At 37.4% G+C, this 23,581-nt stretch overlaps 1 protein-coding gene across 1 annotated transcript in view; it reads right to left on the bottom strand.

Moving 5' to 3' along the window:
* LOC150089381 (cytosolic carboxypeptidase 1-like) overlaps nt 1–23,581 on the bottom strand; it is a 669,910-nt gene that overhangs the window by 212,544 nt on the left and 433,785 nt on the right. The window contains exon 16 of the mRNA XM_090389963.1: nt 5,477–5,633. Coding sequence (XP_090246089.1) covers nt 5,477–5,633 — 157 coding nt within the window. The remainder of the gene's footprint in view (nt 1–5,476; nt 5,634–23,581) is intronic.

The following is a 23,581-nucleotide window of genomic DNA, read 5'->3' as shown; positions in this document are numbered from 1 at the left end:
TTTTGATACTGTTGCACACGGAAGACTGCTGCACAAATTGAGCAGTGTAGCATTGTAGGCAAACTGCTGCTATGGATAAAGGGGTGGTTGAGGGGGAGAAGACAGAGAGTGGTAATCAATGGACACTGCTCATCATGGACTAATGTTATTAGTGGAGTCCCTCAGGGTTCAGTATTGGGTCCTTTATTGTTCTCTGTATTTATAAATGATACTGATGATGGTATATCAAGCTTAATGTCCAAATTTGCAGACGATACGAAGGTTGACAGGGTTGTCAAGCACACTACTGACACTTATGCTGCTGTAACAGGATCTGGAAAGGTTGAGCAGATGGGCTGAGAGGTGGCAAATGAAGTTATATTTGGGAAACAGCTACATATGGGAAACAGCAACCCCAGAGCAATGTATCAACTCTGTGGTACTACACTGACAGTGGTAGAGAATGAAAGGGACCTGGGGGTGGTTGTGCAGGGAGATATGAAGTTCTCTGAGCAGTGCAGACGGGCTGCAAGAGTAGCTCATGGTGTATTGTCAATGATATATAGGAATTTTTCTAGAAGGGATAAGGAGGCGATTATTCCCTTGTATATGGCAATGGTCAGGCCACACCTAGAGTACTGTATATAGGCCTGGAGGCCTCATTTCAAGAAGGCAACAAGATTAGTGAATAGAACAAAGGGGTGCTCTTATGAAGAAAGGCTTAAGTTTTGCAAATTACAGTGTCTGGAGACTATTTCGAACGAACAGAGGGTGATGTGGAAGTGGAAGTGGTTATTTTTTATTTATCTCTTTTATTTTATTTTTTGGTTGATGCTGCATAAGCTTGCTTTCTTGCATCAAATGCCTCTACTAATGCTAATGCAAGAAAGCAAGCTTATGCAGCATCAGCCAAAAAAAAAAAAAAAAACACGCTTCCATTTCACCTCTCCGTTCATTACAAGTACCTGTCCAGCTCAGCCTATCAACTTCTACGATAAGGGATGGAAGTCTGTTCCACCAACCAACCACCCGCTGGCTAAAGGCAAATTTCTGCACGTCTATCCTACATCTGTCTTTCCTCAATTGAATTTATGCCCTCTCAGATGATTATTCTGAAAAAGAGGAAGAATCCCATCAGCATTGAGCATGCTCAAGCCATTCAAGGCTTTATACACCTCAATCAGATCACCTCACAGGTGTCTAGTCTCCAGACACTGTATAATTTGAAAAACTTAAGCCTTTCTTCGTAAGAGCACCCCTTTGTTCTATTCACTAATCTTGTTGCCTTCTTTAAATGAGACCTCCAGGCCTGTATACAGTACTCTAGGTGTGGCCTGACCATTGCCTTATATAAGGGGATAATCACTCCTTATCCCTGCTAGAAAAATTCCTGAATATCATTAACAAGACATCATGAGCTACTCTTGCAGACCGTCTGCACTGCTCAGAAAACTTCATATCTGCCTGCACAATTACCCCCAGGTCCTTTTCGTTCTCTACCACTGTCAGTCTAGTAACACAGAGTTGATATGTCACTCTGGGGTTGCTGCTTCCCATATGTAGTACTTTACATTTGTCAATGTTAAACTTCATTTGCCACCTCTGAGCCCATCTGATCAACTTTTCTAGATATTGTTGCAGCAGTGTACTATCATTAGTATCCTTAACAACCCTGCCAACCTTCGTATCGTCTGCAAACTTGGACATTAAGCTTGATATACAATCATCAATATCATTTATAAATACAGAAAACAACAATGGACCCAGTACTGAACCGTGAGGGACTCCACTAATAACATTAGTCATGATGAGCAGTGTCCATTGATTACCACTCTCTGTCTTCTCTCACTCAACTGTCCCTTTATCCATAGCAGCAATTTGTCTCCAATGCCACACTGCTCCAATTTGTGTAGCAGTCCTCTATGTGAGACAGTATCAAAAGTCTTTCTAAGATCCAAATATATTATATCAAAGTTATTCCCTGCATCCACTTCCTTTGTGACCACATCATAGTATCCAATCAAATTGATCAGGCAAGACTTTCCATTAACAAAACCATGCTGTGTCCGAGCTATAACTGAAGTCTTGTCTAGATGATCCTGGGAGTGCTACTTTAACCAGTGCCCCCTCCATTAATTTTCATGGAACAGAAGTTAAACTAACAGGTCTATAATTACTTGTGTTGCCCTTTGATCCTCCTTTGTGAATTGGGGTCACATTTGCACATCTCCAGTCCATGGGTACCTCCGCTGAATCCAAAGAAGCTCTCATAATTATGGCTAAGGATTTGCTTACTTCCTTTGCTGCCTCCTTTAATATAACTGGATAGATCCTGTCCATCCCGTGTGCTTTTTTATATTTATCGTCAACAATTTCTCCTCCACTTTCCTCTCAGTTATTACAAAATCATCCAGCTCACTGCCGGAGTTTAACTCAACTCTGGCATTCACCTCCCTGAATAACTCCTCATGGGTGAATGTAGATGCAAAATACTGATTTAGTTTGTTAGCCACCTGAGCAGGATCATCAACAGTTGAACCATCAATATCCATTGGACCAATCTGATTCATCCCTTCCCTTCTAGAGTTTACATAGGTAAAGAACTCTTTGTTTTTCTTTGTACCCTTTACCAGGGATTTCTCATAATCTGCCTTTGCCTGCCTAATCTCCTTTGTGACTTGGTTACAGGTCAGGTTATATCTATCATAGGCTTCCATGTCACACATTAATTTATATGTATCCCATGCATTTTTCATCTCTGCCACATGTCTCATTAGTTCATCTGACATCCATTTAGGTCTAAACCTTGAACAATATTTCTTACTTGGTATGTAGAGCCTAGCAGCTTTCAAGATAAATTCTTTGAATGCTTCCCATTTTGAATTTGCTGTTGGTAACATCATCAGTTGGTCCCACCATACAGAATTTAAATACTGTCTCAGACCACTGTAGTCATCTTTACGAAAGCAAAAACTCTTCCCTTTACCCCTGATGGTAGTTACCTCTTTGAGTAAATCTCACTTCAGCACACTGTGATCACTGACACCTAGTGGTTCCTTTATCTCCAGATCCTTAATGCACGAAGAATCACTACTGATAATAAGAAAAAGAGTATTACTCCCTCTAGTTGCCTCCCGAACATGCTGATGAAGAAAACAATTATCCAATAAATCCACAAAAGCCTTGCTCGTGTGTGAGTGACCAACCCACAAATTCCAGTCAATATCTGAGAAATTAAAATCCCCCATTATAAGACTCTCTGATTTACTGGCCCACTCTATTTCCCTGTACAGTTCCTTATTATACTCATCAGTCATTAGGTCTATAACACACTACTACTCTCAATTTTGATCTCTCAATTCTTATGTCACACCAAACTGACTCGACACTGCACTGTCCAGCAATGTCGACTGGCTTCACTTCCTTGGATTTTATGTGTTTCTTAACTAATAGTATAACCCCTCCTCCCTTCCTATCTTGTCTATCCTTCCTGTACATATTGTACTCCCCAAATTCCAGTTTTGCATTCCTTATATCTGTGTGACACCACATCTCTGATATTCCAACAATATCTGCCTTTGATGTTCTGAGCAATACCTCAAATTCATCAAATTTATTTACCAAACTCTTAGCATTGGTGTACATGCAAGTATACCTGCACCTGTTCCTATTCTTAGCTACCCTAACACAACCCACGTGTTTACTTGTACCGCAATGACTCCCAGCAGTCTCTGAAATACCTGCATCTTGTTTTCCAGGCTGCTGCTCATTCCAATAGAAGCAGTGCAAAAATCACTTTCACCTCTGCCAGTGGCTACTATTAATCTATTAGTCCTTGTATCCCTCCAAGGTAGCAGTTTTCCGATCCACCTAACACTGCCTCGATAGCATCAGCAAATATTCTTGCACTCTTTCTATTTAAGTGTATCCCATCCCTGTAGAAGCAGTCTCTCCTGTTAACAAGTACAGACCAGGCTGAAAAAAATTTTACCCCCTCGAGCCTTGCACAATATTTCCAGGGCCGAACTGATCGACAAGGCTCTCATCATATACTCCCTCCTATCAGGTCTTTGCAGAATTGCAGACACTTTCAAATTCAACCCTAATTCACGGCTTCTTTTCAACAGTGATCTGTACTTGTTAAGTTATTCTGCCGGTCTCCTACTCTTAATATCATTAGTGCCAACGTGTACAACAATATCACCCTTTGTGCCCTTAAAAGATGATATCTGCTCTACAACGTCATTAACCTTTGCCCCTGGTAGACATACCCTGGTCCTGTTCCACCTATTAGAAGAGGAATCTTTCAGGGAGATGCTCTGAGCCCACTATAGTTCTGTCTAGCACTCAACCCGCTATCCACCATGTTCAATGGAGAAAGTATGGATATAACCTCAAAGAAGGAAGAAAGAACCTGCCCTCACCCACCTGATGTACATGGATAGCATCAAGCTCTACGCGGAAACTAAGATGCAACTCCAGCAACTATTCCAGATCACCGAAGAATTCAGCAAGGACGTCAGGATGGAATTTTGTCTAGAAAAATGCAAGATCCACACACTGCACCAGGGAAAATTAGTAGGCCGAAACTACCAGATGCTGACTGGTAAAGCGATCGAAGCTATGACAGAAGGAGAGACCTATAAATACCTAGGGATGATGCAGGCTGAGCATTTGGAACACAAGGAAATCAAGAAGTGCCTGACCGAAAAATATCATCAGAGACTCAGAAGCCTGCTGAAAGCAAAATTGAACGGAGGGAACACAGTTAAAGCCATAAACACCTATGCAACTACAGTAATAATATACACATTCGGGGTCACAGATTGGACTAACACCAAGCTAGAAGATATCATGCAAAAGACAAGGACAATGATGACCAAGAGTCGCCAACACCACCCGAAGTCAGCAGTGAAGAGAATAACAATATCTCAGAAAGAGGGAGGAAGGGGCCTGATAGACCTGACAGAACAACAGAAAACAGCGATAGTTAACCTGAAGGATTACTTCGAGAACAACACGGCACCACTCCACCAGGCCATAAGGAAAATAGACAAGTGGTATACCCCACTCAACCTAAGCGAGGAAACCCCTCGCGCCCAAACGGTACAAGAAATGAAGATAGAAAGATGGGCAAAGAAGACACTCCATGGCAGACACTACAATGACCTCCATCAAGATCACATCGATAACATTGCTTCCAATGCGTGGCTCATAAGCAGGACGCTCTTCCCCGAGACTGAAGGATTCATGCTGGCCATCCAAGACCAGGTAATCAACACCAGAAACTATAGAAAACACATCGTAAAGGAGCCCGGAATGTCAGATGACACATGTCGACGATGGCACCTGGCCTCCTGTGGTAAGTTTCCTGTGGATTTCTTTTCTTCAACAGCACAGACACAAAATATAACATCACATTAATTTAAAAGAAAGAATACTATCTTTAGACTTCATTAATCACTATATCTAAACTGAAGCTTATAAGAATCAGTACCTTGATTAAATAAGCTGTTAGATTTTTCCAGATTAATTATGTTGAAAATGTATGGTACATCTGCCTTCATCCCACTTAGTTCAAAATAAAACCACTGATGATGAACGCTTGTGTTTATATCAGAATTTAAGATCAAGTCATATTCTCTTTCACCTACCTAGAGAGAAAAAATGGATTTAAAAAGGTAGTAATAATAATCAATCTGCTATATACATTTCTTTAAAACAGAAGCAGTTCAACACTTACTGAAACAAGCAAAACATAATGAATAATAGTATGCATATTTCCATGCAAAAACTTGTATCTGATTAACTCAGGCCAAAACATCAGCTTATGACGTCTGTGAAATGTATTTTCCTGAATAAAAGACCAGTGTTTGGGGGGAAACATTCTTCCATTGCCCAAGACCGACTAATTTCTACACTGTTTAAAAGACCAATAAAAGTTCCTCCACTAATGGGATTTGAACCAGGACAATTTTTGCACAGTGTGAAAAACAGTGATTATATGAACAGTGATTATATGAAACTCAGATGAAAAACATGCAATTTTATTGAGATATTCTGACAATCCAGTACAATAATACCACATTTACAAGGCAAGAGAGGCAGTTTCAGAAAGACTTTTGTTTTAAAGGGCAGAAATACAGAGGCAGTCCCTCCTTCCACAATAAAGAAAAGAGCTACCTCTGTATTTCTGGGCAAGATCTTTCTGAAATTCCATAACTAACAAAAATACAATATGGGTATGCAAATGACATTTTCAACATCTAGGAAATGTAACAAAAAGCACTTGAATGATACCCATCACTTCTCCAAGAACTTAAATCCTAATAATGCTTTTACACTTGATTCATAGAAAGGTAAAAATACTGTCTATATACTGCAGTATACAGTAAACCAACCGAGGAGGTTTGAATAAAAATGATTAAGCCTAACCAATCTCATTCAAACAACAAAACGAAAGAGTTTTCAAGGACCCTATGGTGACACACTTGCCAATATGAAAGGGCAATGTGTTGGGCATATACTAGGAATTCACACAGAGCCTCATTTTCCCATTCAGTGAGAAATAATGTTGTCACCCATTTATTTAAAAAAAAAAAAAGGAAAAAGGCATTCCAGTACCTTCCATATCTTTAATGTAGAGTGCCACTGAAAGAATATCAGTCAACAATTTAGAACAGTGACTTCAAACTCTTCAAACTCTATGAGCAAATCCAACTCAACCTAGCAGAATGATTCTACTGTGGCATATCTTGTTCAATTTGAAAATTCTAGAACATCTAGGATTGTTGAAGTAGAACTATATTTATAAATAAGTTCCTCCTCACTTCTGTCAAGACATGAAAATCCATAAATTTAGGAGGGGGAGGTATTAATCCAAGGTTTTTAAAATTATCCAAAGAAGATTTTTTATAATTAAAAATTCCATTCCAAGTCACAGAATTTTATCAAAAGAGGTAAACATAATCTTAACAAGATGAGCAGCTGGCTAACTAATTATAGTGTATAAAATTGTTTTTCTTACTTAGAATCTAAAATAAAATGTTTAAATTTTTATTTTATTTAATTTTTTTTATGTGACACATCCTTGGGACACCTCAAATGAGTAAATCTGATCAGTCACGAAAAATGTGATGTGGAAACGGGGTGATCATCAGTTCTGCCAGAGGCAAATTATCATAACTTGTATTGTTGCAATCATGCAAGTATGATTGCAACAATACAAGTATTAGTCATCAAATATTTGTATTGTTGCAATCATACTTACTAGTCTGTGCTTGTTAACAGGAGAGACTGCATCTAAGGATACATTTAAATAAAAAAGGTGCAAGAATATTTTCTGATGCTATCGAGGCAGTGTTAGATGGGTTGGAAAACTGCTAGCTTGGAGGGGATTCACAGACTAATAGATTAAAGAAGCCGCAGGCAGAAGTGAAAGCGATTCTTGCACTGCTTCCATTGGAATGAGCAGCAACCTGGAAAGCAAGTTGCTGGAGATTTGAAGGATTGCTGGAGTCATCATGGAACAAGTAAATACATGAGCTGTGAAGTAACAAAGAGTAAGAACAGGTGCTAGGAGTATAGTAAATAAATTTGATGAATTTGAAGTGCTAGTCAAAACATCAAAGGCAGATATTGGGATATCAGGAAAGTGGTGTCACACAGATATAAGGAATGCAGAATTGGAATCTGGGCAGTGCAATGTGTACAGCAGCGTTTCCCAAACTTTTTTAGTCACGGAACACTTTTCATCTCACAACATATTCATGGAACACTTACGAAACATAAGTTTAGCTGGAGCCAAAGAACGGTTTGTTAATATTTTATTACATATGATGGACTGTGCATCAGGAGCATCTTTATTACCAACACATGTAAAGCCGAAATTCAAATAACTGTCATTATACTTTCGTTTTGATCTTTTATTAGTTGGTTCCTATTTTTTCACTTTGGATTTTTGGGGAACAAAAGGATGCGATTATCCATTTTCACTTTGAAGTGTGACAATATTGTGTTCATTTTCATTGACCACAGTTGCACTACTAGAAATACTTTGCTTCTCATTTTAAAGTTCCTTTTTTCAAGCATACTTCTGCAAAGCCCGCCAAAATAGTGTTCTGCGGTCTATTTGATTATTAGTCTATGACAGTATATTAATAACCGAAAAAAAAAAAATATATATTTTAAATATTATAATGATATAAAAGTGGTGTATGCTACAAATATGCAAAATTTATTTGTTATATATATATTTTTTAATTATTAATTACAATTTTTTGCAGAACACTTGTTCACATCTCACGGAACACAGTTTGAGAAATGCTGGTGTACAGAAAGGATAGACAGGATAGAGAGGGGGAAGAGGTTATGCTGTTAGGTACGAAACACACAAAATCTAAGGAAGTGCATCCAGTTTACGTGGGTGAACAGTGCAATGTTGAGTCACTTTGATGTGACATAATCACTGGGAAAGCAAAAATGAGGGTAGGGGTTTGTTATAATCCTAATGACTCTGATGAGAACAATACACACAACTATACAGAGAAATAGACAGGGCCAGTAAACAAGAATGTCTTTTAATGGGAGATTTTAACTTCACAGATAGTGACCGAAACTTGTGGTTTGGTTGCTCGCACACTAAGAAGATTTTTTTGGATTTATTGGAGGATTGTTTACTACAGCACCATATTCGAGATGCAACCAGAGGAAGTAATACTCTTGATCTGATTATCAGCAGTGATTATTCGTGCATTAAGAATCTGCAGATAATGGAACCACTATGTAGCAATGATCACAGTTACTGATGTGGGATTTATTTAAGGATTTAACTACCATCAGGGGTAAAGGGAAGAGTTTTTGCATTCATAAAGGTGACTACAGTGGTCTCAGACAGTATTTAAATTCTATACAGTGAGACCAACTGATGATGTTACCAACAGCGTATTCTAAATGGGAAGAATTCAAGGAATTAATCTTGGAAGCTACTAGGCTTTTCATGCCAACTAAGAAATACTGTTCAAGATTTATGTCTAAATGGATGTCAGATGAACTAATGAGACTGTGGCAGAGAAAAAAATTGCATATGATGCATATAAATTATCAGGAGACACAGAAGCCTATGGTAGATATAAGCTAGTCTAAATTATGTCACAAAGGAGGTTAGGCAAGCTAAGGCAGATTATGAAAAATCTTTGGCAAAGAAAAACAGCAAGGACTTCTTTACTTATATAAACTCTAGAAGGAAGGGTAGGAATTAGATTGATCCTCTTGTGACTGTAGATGATCCTGCTCAGGTAGTTGCCAAACTGAATGTGTATTTTGCATCTACATTCACACATGAGGAATTCTATAGGGAAGTGCAGAACAGAAGCTAATTAAACTCTAACAGGGAGCAAAATGATTTTGTAATAACTGAGAGGAAAGTGGAGGAGAAATTGTTGAAGTTAAACATAAGAAAGGTACCTGGGATGGATGGGATCTATCCAGTTATATTAGGCAGCAAAGGAAGTAAGCAAACCCTTAGCCATAATTATGAGTATTCTTCGATTCAGGGGAGGTCCCCACAGATTGTAGATTTGCAAATGTTTCTAAAGTTCACAAAGGGGGATCAAAGAGTGACACAATAATTGCAGACCTCTTAGTTTAACTTCTGTTCCGGGGAAAATAATGGAGTCACTGGTTAAAGAAGCATTGCAGGATCATCTTCACAAGGCTGTAGTAATAATTCAGATACAGCATGGGTTTTTTAAAGGAAAGTCTTGTCTAACCACTTTGATTGAATACTATGATATGGTCACAAAGCAACTGGATGCAAAAAATTATTTTGATATCATATACTTGGATTTTCATAAAGCTTTTGATATTGTTGAACATGGAAGACTGTTACTGCACAAATGGGAGCAGTGTGGCATTAAGGACAAGTTGCATCTATGGATAAAGGGATAGATAGTTGAGTAGAAGACAGAGAGCGGTAATCAATGGACACTGCTCTTTGTGGATTAATGTTATTAGTGGAGTCCCTTAGGGTTCCGTGTTGGGATCATTGTTGTTTTCTATATTTATCAATGATATTGATGAAGGTATATCAGGCTTATTGTCCAAGTTTGCAGATGATACAAAGGTTGGCAAGGTTGTTAATGACAGTATGCTACTGCAACATGATCTAGAAAAGTTGGAGAGATGGGCTGAGAAGTGGCAACTGAAGTTTAACATTGACAAATGCAAAGTACTGCATATTGGTAGTAGTAATGCAAGAGTAACATCCCAACTGTATGTTACTACACTCGGGTAGTGGTGAATGAAAAAGACCTCTGGGTAATTACGTAGTCAGATATGAAACTTTCTGAGCAGTGCAAGCAGGCTGCAAGTGTCACTAATGGGGTCTTGTCAATGATATAGAGGAATTTTGTTAGCAGGGATAAGGAGGTGATTATCCCTTTTTATACGGCAATGGTTAGGCCACACCTTGAGTACTGCATACAGATCTAGAGGTCTCATTTGGTGAGTGGAACAAAGGGTTGCTCTTACCAAGAAAGGATTAAGATGTGGAAATTGCAATGTCTGGAGACTAGGCACCTGTGAGATGATCTGATTGAGGTGTATAAGGTCTTGAATGGTTTAAGCAAGCTAAATGTTAATGAGATTCTTCTTCTGGCTTAGATTATGCATCTCAGGGGCATAAATTCAAATTGAGGAAAGACAGTTGTGGAATAGATGTGTGGAAATTTTCCTTCAGCCAACCGATGGTTGATTGCTGTAACAAACTTCCATCTGTTGTGGAAGTAGACAGCTAAATTCAAAGAAGCTTGCTTTCTTGCATCATAAGCCTGCTAATGCTTACTGCAGGAAGTATTAATTCAACATCATAATCATATTTCTTGCAGCTGCTATTTGATTGTAGCCATTCAAATGGCAAATGATGCAAGAAAGGAAGCATTTACAGCATTTGCAAAAAAAAAAAAAAAAAAAAAACACCATCCCATATCACCTGTACATTCCCTCAAATATTTTGTCTAGTTCTTCCTTGAATTTAATCAAAGCTTTAGAGTTGATCCTCTCATTTGTGAATTGGGGATACATTTGTACATCACCAGTCTGTGGGAACTTGTTTAATCCAAAGATGCTCTCATATTATGTCTAAAGGTTTGCTTACCTCCTTTAATATAATGGATAAATCCAATCCACCACAGTCTTTCTTAAAGTTTAATTAAAACAATTTTTCTTCCACTTTCCTTTCAGTTATTACAAAATCATTTAGAGTTTGATAAACTTCTGGCATCAATTTCCCTAAAGAATTCCTCTTGTGTGAATGTAAATACAAAATACTCATTCAGTTTGTTAGCAACCTGAGCAGAATCATCAACAATCGAACCATCAATATCAAACAGACCAATACGATTCATCCCCTTCCTTCTAGTGTTTCCATAAATAAAGAAGTCTGCTATTTTTGTTGTATCCATTGCCAAAGAATTCTCATAATCTGCATTGACTTACCTAACCTCATTTGTGACTTTACTGCAGAAGAGTTTATATCTATTGTAGGAATCTGTATCACCTGATAATTTTTATGCCTCTCATGCATTTTTCATCTCTGCCATGTGTCTCATTAGTTCATCTAACATCCATTTAGGTTTAAGCCTTGACTGTATTTCTTGGTTGGTATGGAAAGTCTAGTAGCTTCTCTATTTCTGTGAATGCTTCCTATTTAGAATTTGTTGTTGGTAACATCAATAGTTGGTCCCACTGTGTAGAATTTAAAAACTGTCTCAGCCCACTGTAGCTTCCTTTGCAAAAGCAAAAACCCTTCCCTTTACCCTTGATGGTAGTTACTTCTTTAAGTAAATCCTACATGAATACACTGTGATTGCTGTTGATAATAATCATATTAAGAGTAGTGCTCGCTTGTTGACAAGTTCCAGTTGTGCCAATCCCTGGCATATTTCTTACCAAGCTGCTGCATGTATGAATAGAAGCAGTGCAAGAATCACTTTCACTTATGCCTGCAGCTATATATATATTTTATATTTTCCTCTTTTCCTGATAAGAGATAATAGATTCATCAACAATAGTTACCTCTGAGGGACCAGCACATACTGTCTTATATTGCCTGATGTACAAGTGTGAACTCTGGCATTTAGTTGGGCAGACGAGAGCTTAATGGGGTCTTAAATTTAATTCCTTCAATAGCATCCACCCAATATCTGGAAAGATAAAATCATCCCATTATAAGACATTCTGGTTTATTGACCCACTCAAGTTGTTCATTATACTCATCAGTCATTAGGCCTATAACACATTCCTACTCTTATTTTTGTATTCCCAGTGCTTATGTCATACCAAACTGAGTTGGCCATTGCATTGGCCATTCACAACGACTAGATGCACTGCCTTAGCCTTGGATGTTATGTGCTTCTTAACTAAGAGATTAACTCCTCTCTCTCCCTTCCCATCCTATCTGTCATTTCTGTACACATTGTACTTCCCATATTCAAATTTTGCACCCCTTATATCTGAGTGACACCACATCTCTGATATTCCAACAATGTCAGCATTTGAGGACTTGACAAGCACTTCATATTCATCAAATTTATTTACTATGCACCTAGCATAGTAAATAAATGGTATACATGCAAGTATACATGCACCTAGTCTTACTCTTAGTTGTCCTAACACAGCTCATGTATTCACTTGTTCCATGATGACTCAACAGTAGGCACTGAAATCCCTGGCACGTTTCTTTCCAAGCTGCTGCACGTACGAATAGAAGCAGTGCAAGAATCACTTTCACTTCTGCCTGAAGCTATATATATTTTATATTTTCCTCTTTCCCTGATAAGAGATAACAGATTCATCAACAATAGTTACCTCTGAGGGACTAGCGCATACTGCCTTATATTGCCTGATGCACAAGTGTGAACTCTGGCATTTAGTTGGGCAGATGAGAGCTTAATGGGGTCTTCAATTTATTTCCTTCAAGGGCATGCACTCTACTTTTCATGCTTTCCTAAACACTCATCAGAACACTAAGTTGTTGCTTAATTTCTTCATACCTCTGCACTGAATATACACAGACACCCCCTTTGACTGTATCATGTAATGTTCCAGGAAGGTCTGCAAACATTGTGCTTTTCGTTAGGATGTGATAAGTAGGAGAACATGCCCCTCCAATTCTTCCCTGAGCCATAGCACTCCCATCACTATGTGCCCATTGCCTTTCTGGGGCATGATTTGCATTTAAATTCAATATAATCAAGAATATTACACACTAAACAAATGTACATAAATGCAATAAATAACTCCACTCTATTCACCAGTTATGCAGGAATGATATATACAGTAAACCCCCACTATTCACGGGGGTTACGTTCCTGAGAAATGTCGCGAATACCGAAAATGCGAATACTGAGTTATGGCTCCCATAGAAATAAAGGGGTTCCGTTCCAAAGTATGAAATATATAAGAAAAACTAGTCTAAAATTTTGTCTATGTATGTATTATATGTACCTTCATAATATGACTATGTACATAGACAGTTGGAATATCATCGGTTTGGCTGAAACAAGAAGAAGAAATGAATCACATATAAGTTTATCAAGTGGAAATCTGGTGTACACCAATGGAAACAGTGAAAGGAGTGAAGGTGGAGTTGGGTTACTGGTCCATAAAGATTTTAAAAACAACATTTTGGAATTCAAAAGTACATCACCAAGGGTGTCAAGACTAATACTCAAGATTTCTAAGAGGTACAAGCTAAAGATTGTAATGATTTATGCACCAACATCGAGCCACGATGATGAAGAGGTTGAAGACGTACACTGAAATTGAGAGTCTTCTAGATGAGCAGAAAACCCACTACACTATTATTATGGGGGACTTCAATGCTAAGGTTGGAAAAAGGCAAAACAGCGCAGAAAGAGGAACTATAGGAAATTTTGGAATTGGAGAAAGAAATAAAAGAGGTGAAAGACTTGTGGAATTTGCAGAATCTCAAGGAATGTCAGTAATGAACACTTTTTTCAAGAAAAGGGTGAACAGAAAGTGGACATGGAAGAGTCCAAATGGATTAACAACTAATGAAATCGACTTCATCCTCACTAACAGAAGATATATTGTGAATGATGTTACCGTCCTGAATAAGGTAAATGTTGGAAGTGATCACAGAATGGTAAGATGTACACTTGATATAGATGTAGGAAAGGAAAAAACTGACTCGAGTAAATAATACAAAGGTCTTTGAGATAACAGAGGAGGAGAAAAAAGCAATATGTACTGGAACTTAAGAACAAGTATGAGCTTCTGCAGACTGCTCAGGTCCAAGATATCGACGAGGAATATTACAACTTTCTGAAAGTGATAAAGCCCAAGAAACCTATAGGGAAACAGAAATCCAAAGAAGAAAAAATTAGTCAAGAAACACTTGTCATGATGAACCAAAGACGACAAATGAAGAGCAAGAAAAACACTGCCAGGGAGAAAATTGAGTATACTGAGTTATGCAAAGCCATTAGAAAGAGACTCAGAGAGGACATAAGAAGATTTAACACAAGAAAAGTAGAACAAGCATTAAGGGAAAACAAAGGATTTAAATCAGCAGCCATGAGCAGTAATACAGAAAGACAAATGATACTGAAACTGAAGAATAGCAATGGTGTACTTATAAACAGCAGAGAAGGCATAATTCAAATAGCAGAAGACTACTATAGAGAATTATACAAGGAGTGAGGGAATGATACCAGCAGTGGGGAAGATGGATTGCAAAGTAGCAACACATACGACATACCCGATATTCTTCCTGATGAGGTAGAACATGCATTGAAGAAAACGAAGAATCGGAAAGCCACGGGGGAAGATGAAGTTACTGTAGAGTTGTTAAAATTGGGAGGAAGAGACATAACACAAAAACTGGCAAGGCTCTTCACAAAGTGCATTAGAAAAGGAGTGATGCCTAAGCAGTGGAATAATGCAATCATAGTTTTGCTGCATAAGAAAGGAGATAAATCAGAAATTGGAAATTATAGACCAATTAGCTTGTTATCCCATATCTACAAGTTGTTCACAAGGGTCATTACTAACAGATTAGAAAGAATACTTGATGAGAATCAACCGAAAGAGCAAGCTGGCTTTAGGACAGGATTCTCAACTATGGATCACCTTCACGTAATATCACAGCTAATGGAGAAAGCAAATGAATATAAAACACCATTATGCCTGGCATTTGTGGATTATGAAAAGGCATTTGACTCCATACAGCATAAGGCAATGTTTCGGGCACTGGAAAGACAAGGCATAGATACTCCATATATTATGATTTTGAAGAAAATATATGAGAGTGCTACATCCTTTATTAGACTAGATAAAGACAGTAGCAAATTTAAAATTGAGAAAGGAGTTCGACAAGGAGACACAATATCTCCGAACCTGTTTACTGCTGCCCTTGAGGAAGCTTTCAGAAGATTAGACTGGTCGCAGAAAGGAGTCAATGTGAACGGAGACTACCTAAACCATTTACGATTTGCAGATAACATTGTGGTCATAAGCCACGATCCCAAAGAATTAGAGGAAAATCTTAATCAGTTATGCACAGTTAGTAAGGATTTTGGACTAAAGATGAATATGGCTAAAACAAAAGTAATGATGAACAAGTATGCCACAGAAAGGGAAATAATGATTGAAGGAGCAGTAATTGAAAAGGTGGAGTCATATACTTATCTGGGACAAGTTATTAGCTGTAATAATGATAAATGGCTGGAAGTCAAGAGAAGAATAAATTTTGGATGGATAGCATTCAGGAAATATAGTCACATACTGAAGAGCAATATCCCAGTTTGTCTGAAACGTAAAATAATGAATCAATGTATACTCCCCACCATGACTTATGGAAGTGAAACTTGGGCACTCACCAAAAGAATGGAAGAGAAGCTAAGAACTACACAGCGAAGAATGGAACGAATTATATTGGGAATTAGAATGTTAGATAAGAAGAGAAACACATGGATTACGCAGCAAACTCAAGTAAAGGACATTCTTATCAAAACTAAAGAACTAAAATGGTCTTGGGCAGGACACATAGCTTGAAGACATGATGACAGATTGACTAAGAAAATAACAGAATGGTACCCAAGAGGAGCTAGAAGAAAACCTGGAAGACAAAGGCGGAGATGGATAGATGAAATTCATGAGTTTTTGAGTAGTAAATGGATGGCCAGTGCTCAAAACAGAAGGAACTGGAAAGTTGCTGGAGAGGCCTTCATCCTGAAGTGGATTGAAAATGGCTGATGATGATGATGATGACATAGACAGTACATAGTGAAATGCCAGCATATGGCATCGAAATGAAAATAAGAAACAATTTAAAATTAAATGTAATATTTATTAAAAATTTCAAACAAATCTTTCAAACCAGCGCCTTTGGTAGCAAAAAAACTTATCCTGCCAGTGCTATCACCAGTTTTGCTATAGTTTTGATAAAGGAGTTTTGCCTTTTCACGAATGATGAGTGAACTTAACAGAATTTTATTTTGAGTTCGGTCTTCTATCCACAGATTTAAAGCCTTTTCCGTTTTTTCTAATTTAACATCACGAGTTACAGAGCAAATTTTTGAAGCAATTAGTGTGTTTTCACGGACACTACGGTGGATTTTTCTTCCGATTTCTTGACTGATTGTACCGTTGACTCATTGATTTTATAATGTTTTGCCACTGAGGAGACACTTTAACCATTAGAAATTTTATCTAATAACTCAATTTTATTCGCTAATGTCATCACCTTCTTTGATATTTTCACATTTCTCTTGTTATTCGTAGCCATATTTTTGTAGGGGTTAGAAAGAACTTGTCCACAATAAAGTCACTTTTTTCCGTTAACACACTCAAAAAAGTCTGTTTTACACTGCAAAATGGTAGATTTATCATTTTTGTAAGCATATCAATTTATAAATTGATAAATTTATTCAATTTATAAGCATAGAAATTAAAAGGAAACGACGAAACCTTCCATGACAAGCACATAACACATACTGAACAAGGATTAGCGAGAAACATCCACGCTCGCCCCTCTCCCCTCTCCCCACACCCACTGAGCGCTGTTTTGACCGGGAAAGATAATTTTAGCCATGCTCATGTTTTTTTATGGCGGAAAATATTCACGGCGCTTTAAAATTCACATTTTTTTAGGTTTCATTTTATATTAAATCAGCGATCGCAAATACGCGAAACCATGAATACAGATACCGCGAATAGCGGGGGTTTACTGTATTATGCTTCAAGTTGACACTACAGTAGAATGTAGGTTATCCAAAATAATCTGAAAGGCTGATCTTTTTTTTTTTTTTTTTTTTTTAACAGTAGCACAGTAAGCGCTGGTTATAGTGATCATGTTTGCAAATTGAATTTTGATTATAATAATAGAAAGATGGAGTTTTGTTTGTTTTTGTTTGTAACAGATTGTACAAACAAAAAGTCCAATAAAACAAAAACTGCAAATTGTTTTATGGTTGTGAACTCTAGAATTCTATGTGACCTTCAGAAACGTGCTTTAAAAAAATATCACAGACTACTGGGTTTTCTCGGAAACCATAAATGAATTTCAGATTAGTTTAGTTCCAGATTCGATAAGAATAATATTGATCTGAAACTATGCGATTTATTATTTTTCTCAATTTTTTTACGGTAAAATGTGAACAAAAAGAAAATGCATAGTCTTAACATTGCAACAAAAAACAGAAATTATTAATAGAATTAGAAAAGGTGAAAATTTAGAAATCTTTCCAAAGAGTTTAATGTGCGGACTTCAACAATTTACAACATCAAGAAAAATTCCAATGCTATAACAGAATTTGTGTTGATTATGGATAGTGAAGGAGGATCTAGCAGGAAAATGACAATGTTAAAACCTTAAAATGCCACTTTAGAGAGTGCACTTACTTTATTTTTTTGTTTTCTTCAGAGCGAAGTTTATGTGAACCAGTGTCTGGCTCAACGTTGTGTGAAAAAGCATTGGATTTTAACCAAAAATTAATAGGTAAGGAAGATTTTAAGGCAAGCACAGGTTGGCTGAAAAACTTTAAACTGGGAAACGGTATACGTGAACTAGATATTCAAGGTGAGAAACTTTCTGCAGAGGAATCGGCAGCAGTGTCCTTTAAAAGTAAGTTTGCTTCAGTATAGCAAATTAAGAGAAAGAAAACATTTATAATGTTGATGAGACAGGCTTATTATGGAAAGCATTACCGAGAAAAACCGTGGCCACTAAAAGAAAAATGCCTGCACCAGGTTTTAAGATGAGAAAAGAGCAAGTTACAATTGCTATGCGTGCAAATGCTACTGGGATGAACAGAATGTCCATGCTCACTATCATTAAGTCAAAAAAACCAAAAGCATTTAAAAATCTTTCTACTTTTCCTGTTTCCTATAAAAATGCCTGGATGAATGTTTCTGTTTTCCAAGATTGGTTTATAATTTTTTTTAATTTAATTAATCTTATTTAGTTTAATCATAAGGTATGATTAAATTTATTTAATCTTACCGGAAAAATTATCAGGAAAATTTTTCTGTTCGATTATCTGGAAAATTTGGCTATCTGGAAGTGGTCTGACATCAATTATTCCGGAAAACTGATGCTCTACTGTATATACACAGTAGAATCTGGATAAGAAATTCCCGCATAAGAAGTTTTTCCCTGAACTAGGTTTGGTTTCTTAAGTCCCAATTTCACCTCTATATATTGTAATGTATTATTTTCCCGCATAAAAAGTTCATAATAAAGAATACACAGTGTATTATTACACTGTGTTTTCTAAATATAGAATTTGTTTTTTAAATATAGAATTTGTTTTTTAAATATAGAATTTTTTTTAATATTAAAAAATATTAAACAATATAAACATTTGGTAATCAAACAAGTTATTGCCAAACATCATTTTAGTTTGTAGTAAACCACCGAAGTAGGTGAAATGGTATCGTTTTTTACATCTCATATTGTGAATAGCATTAGCATTAGCATTAGTAGAGGCATTTGATGCAAGAAAGCAAGCTTATGCAGCATCAGCCAAAAAAAAAAAAAAAAAAAAAAAAGTAACATAAATAAATAAAAATAACCACTTCCACTTCACCCCTCTGTTCGTTCGAAATACCTGTCCAGCTGAGCCTTAAACTTATTTAGGCTATCAACTTCCACGACAAGGGATGGAAGTCTGTTCCACCCACCAACCACCTGCTGGCTAAAGGCAAATTTCCGCACATCTATCCTACATCTGTCTTTCCTCAATTTGAATTTATGCCCTCTCAGGTGATTTTTCTGAGCTAGAGGAAGAATCCCATCAGCATTGAGCATGCTCAAACCATTCAAGGCTTTGTACACCTCTATCAGATCACCCCGCTGGTGCCTAGTTTCCAGACACTGTAATTTGCAAAACTTAAGCCTTTCTTCGTAAGAGAACCCCTTTGTCCCATTCACCAATCTAGTTGCCCTTCTCTGTACTCGTTCCAGCAGCTCTACATCCTTCCTGAAATGAGGCCTCCAGGCCTGTATACAGTACTCCAGGTGTGGCCTGACCATTGCCTTATACAAGGGAATAATCACCTCCTTATCCCTGCTAGAAAAATTCCTATATATCATTGACAATACACCATGAGCTACTCTTGCAGCTCGTCTGCACTGCTCAGAGAACTTCATATCTGCCTGCACCACCACCCCCAGGTCCCTTTCATTCTCTACCACTGTCAGTGTAGTACCACAGAGTTGATACGTTGCTCTGGGGTTGCTGTTTCCCATATGTAGTACTTTACATTTGTCAATGTTAAACTTCATTTGCCACCTCAAAGCCCATCTGCTCAACCTTTCCAAATCCTGTTGCAGCAGCATAGTGTCAGTAGTGTCCTTGACAACCCTGCCAACCTTCGTATCGTCTGCAAACTTGGACATTAAGCCTGATATACCATCATCAATATCATTTATAAACACAGAAAACAATAAAGGCCCCAATACTGAACCCTGAGGGACTCCACTAATAACATTAGTCCACGATGAGCAGTGTCCATTGATTACCACTCTCTGTCTTCTCCCCCTCAACCACCCCTTTATCCATAGCAGCAACTTGCCTCCAATGCCACACTGCTCCAATTTGTGCAGCAGTCTTCCATGTGCAACAGTATCAAAAGCCTTTCTAAGATCCAAGTATATAATATCAAAGTTATTCCCTGCATCCAGTTCTTTTGTGACTGCATCATAGTATCCAATCAAATTGGTCAGGCAAGACTTCCCCTTAACAAAACCATGCTGTGTCCTAGCTATAACTGAAGTCTTGTCTAGATGATCCTGCAGTGCTTCTTTCACCAGTGCCTCCATTAATTTTCCGGGAACAGAAGTTAAACTCACAGGTCTATAATTACTTGTGTCAGCCTTTGATCCCCCTTTGTGAATTGGGGTCACATTTGCACATCTCCAGTCAATGGGTACCTCCCCTGAGTCCAAGGAAGCTCTCATAATTATGGCTAAGGGTTTGCTTACTTCCTTTGCTGCCTCCTTTAATATAACTGGATAGATCCCATCCACCCCAGGTGCCTTTCTTGTGTTTATCTTCAACAATTTCTCCTCCACTTTGCTCTCAGTTATTACAAGATTCTCTAGCTTACTGCTAGAGTTGAATACACCTCTGGCATTCCCCTCGCTGAATAACTCCTCATGTGTGAATGTCGATGCAAAATATTCATTTAGTTTGTTAGCTACCCGAGCAGGGTCATCAACAGTTGACCCGTCGATCTCAAGTCGACCAATCTGATTCATCCCCTTCCTTCTAGAGTTTACATAAGTAAAGAACTCTTTGCTGTTTTTCTTCGCATCCCTTGCCAAGGATCTCTCGTAATCCGCCTTCGCCTGCCTAACCTCCTTTGTAACTTGGTTACAGATCAACTTGTATCTATCATAGGCGTCCGTGTCACGTGTTAATTTGTATGTATCCCATGCATTTTTCTTCTCTGCCATATGCCTCATTAGTTCATCTGACAACCATTTAGGCCTAAACCTTGAACAATATTTCTTAGTTGGTATGTAAAGCCTAGTAGCTTCCACGATAAGTTCTTTGAATGCTTCCCATTTTGAATTTTCTGTTGGCAATATCATCAGTTGATCCCACTGTATAGAATTTAAATACTGTCTCAGTCCATTGTAGTCGCCTTTACGAAAGCAATACCCCTTCCCTTTACCCCTAATGGTAGTTACCTCTTTGAGTAACTCCCACTTCAGCACACTGTGATCACTGCCACCAAGTGGTTCATTTATCTGCAGATTCTTAATGCCTGAAGAATCACTACTGATAATCAAATCAAGAGTATTACTCCCTCTAGTTGCCTCCCGAACATGCTGATGTAGAAAACAATCATCCAATAAATCCACAAAAGCCTTGCTACTGTGTGAGTGACCAGCCCCCAAATTCCAGTCAATATCTGGGAAATTAAAATCCCCCATTATAAGACTCTCTGATTTACTGGCCCACTCTATTTCTCCGAACAGTTTCTTATTATACTCATCAGAGTCATTAGGCCTATAGCACACTCCTACTCTCAATTTTGATCTCCCAATGCTTATGTCACACCAAACTGACTCGACACTGCACTGTCCAGCGATGTCGACTGGCTTCACTTCCTTGGATTTTATGTGTTTTTTAACTAATAGCATAACCCCTCCTCCCTTCCTATCCTGTCTATCCTTTCTGTAGACATTGTACTCCCTAAATTCCAGTTCTGCATTTCTTATATCTGTGTGACACCACGTCTCTGAAATCCCCACAATATCTGCCTTTGATGTTTTGAGCAATACCTCAAATTCATCAAATTTATTTACTAAACTCCTAGCATTGGTGTACACACAAGTATACATGCATCTGTTCTTTTTCTTAGCTACCCTAACACAACCCATGTGTTTACTTGTACCCCAATGATTCCCAGCAGTCTCTGAAATATCCTGCATCTTATTTTCCAGGCTGCGGCTCATTCCAATAGAAGCAGTGCAAGAATCACTTTCACCTCTGCCAGTGGCTACTGTTAATACCTTCAAGAGTTGCCCTGACAATGCACAACTTGATGCTTTCAGGCTTAAAACCTTTTTACTATGAAAATTTGGATATAATGTAAGTGACATACTGCAATTGTTTTCATCAATATCCATAAATGGATAGCTTCAACCACATGAAGCACAGTGAAACATTGCAATTAAGTTCTGATTTTTCTGAACAGTTCTGAATTACTTAGTGGATTGTTATTTGTCTTACTGTAATTGTGATCTTTTAAAGTATGTTGAAACTCCAAAGGAGCTCATCCTTCCAACTTGGTAATGTGTATTTGGTAATGAGTATAATGAACAGAATGTTAAGCAATTAGAAATCCTCAGTTTAAAAATGTTTCCCATAGATAGAGTAAAATATTTATAAATTTTGAAATAGTACTTAAAAATCATCTTTAACTTATGTATGTATATCTTTTCATTTTCATTTGTGTAGTTAATATTTCATACCCTCGGGTCCTTTTCCCTTCTAAGAAGTTTTCCCGTGTAAGAAGATCTAAACCTCCAGTTCTTTGGAAAACGTCTTATCCAGGTTCTACTGTATCTTTCGCTATAAAGTTTATGTTATGTGTATTTTGCTATATCACTACATTTGTAAAGTTATAAGTTAATCATAATAAATAATAAAATTATCTGATTATGCCAACATATCGGATTCGAACTTTTGAGATACCTACGAGCTACTTGCTTACCACAATTAAAAACCTACAGTTCCACTACTACACACTACAACACTAGTTACGCGATACTATATTGCACCAAATCGCTGATACAAAAGCTCTAAATATTAATGTCATATATTATGTATTATGTGATAAAGTTAAGTTATTAAAACGTGTATTAGTATAAATTATAGTTTATAAGCCTCTTCTAATACTGATTATGTGCTATAAAATGACACAGAAATCTCCAGGTATTGCCTATATCAATACTAAAACAATGATGGCAAAATTCAAACTTTCTGTAGTTTTTTAAGCAATTATAAGGGCCAAGTAAAGGACTGATGCACCAAATTAATCAGTGAATTATAGATAATTACTACATTACCAATTTTAAATCAAAAGTTATAAAAAAACAATAATTTAAATCAATATATAAAGTTCCACTTAGGAGCACCCAAAAAAAGCTTCCAGATGCACCAAATCAAAAGCTATAAAAAAACAATAATTTTAAACCAATAAATCAAGTTCCACTTAGCAGCTCCCAAAAAAAACTTTCAGTTCAGATAATCTCCATTTATACGATGATAAAACACTATGAAGCATACAATAGTTATGAGTTGATATGAAGAGTACCATTGGCTAAGAGAGCAAACAAAAGTTGCAGATGTAAATACACAGAAGGAAAGAGCAAATCAGATTAGATTCTTATATAAAGGATGTGAGAACATCACTGATAATCCAACTGATATAGCTGATAAATTGAATGCTGTACTCTTCATTGTTCTTTACAAGTGAAAACCTTCACAATCAGATAAACACTATGCTAGTGTGACCTGAGCACAGTGAAATCAGCAAGTTTGAAACTACAGGGGGATTGTTT

Source organism: Mastigoproctus giganteus, chromosome 2 (genome assembly GCF_048544385.1).
Source record: "Mastigoproctus giganteus isolate SK-2022 chromosome 2, ASM4854438v1, whole genome shotgun sequence".
NCBI classification, from domain to species: Eukaryota; Metazoa; Arthropoda; class Arachnida; order Uropygi; family Thelyphonidae; genus Mastigoproctus; species Mastigoproctus giganteus.
The sequence above is the reverse complement of the archived record's forward strand: the minus strand, read 5'-3'. Positions and strand labels throughout refer to the sequence as shown.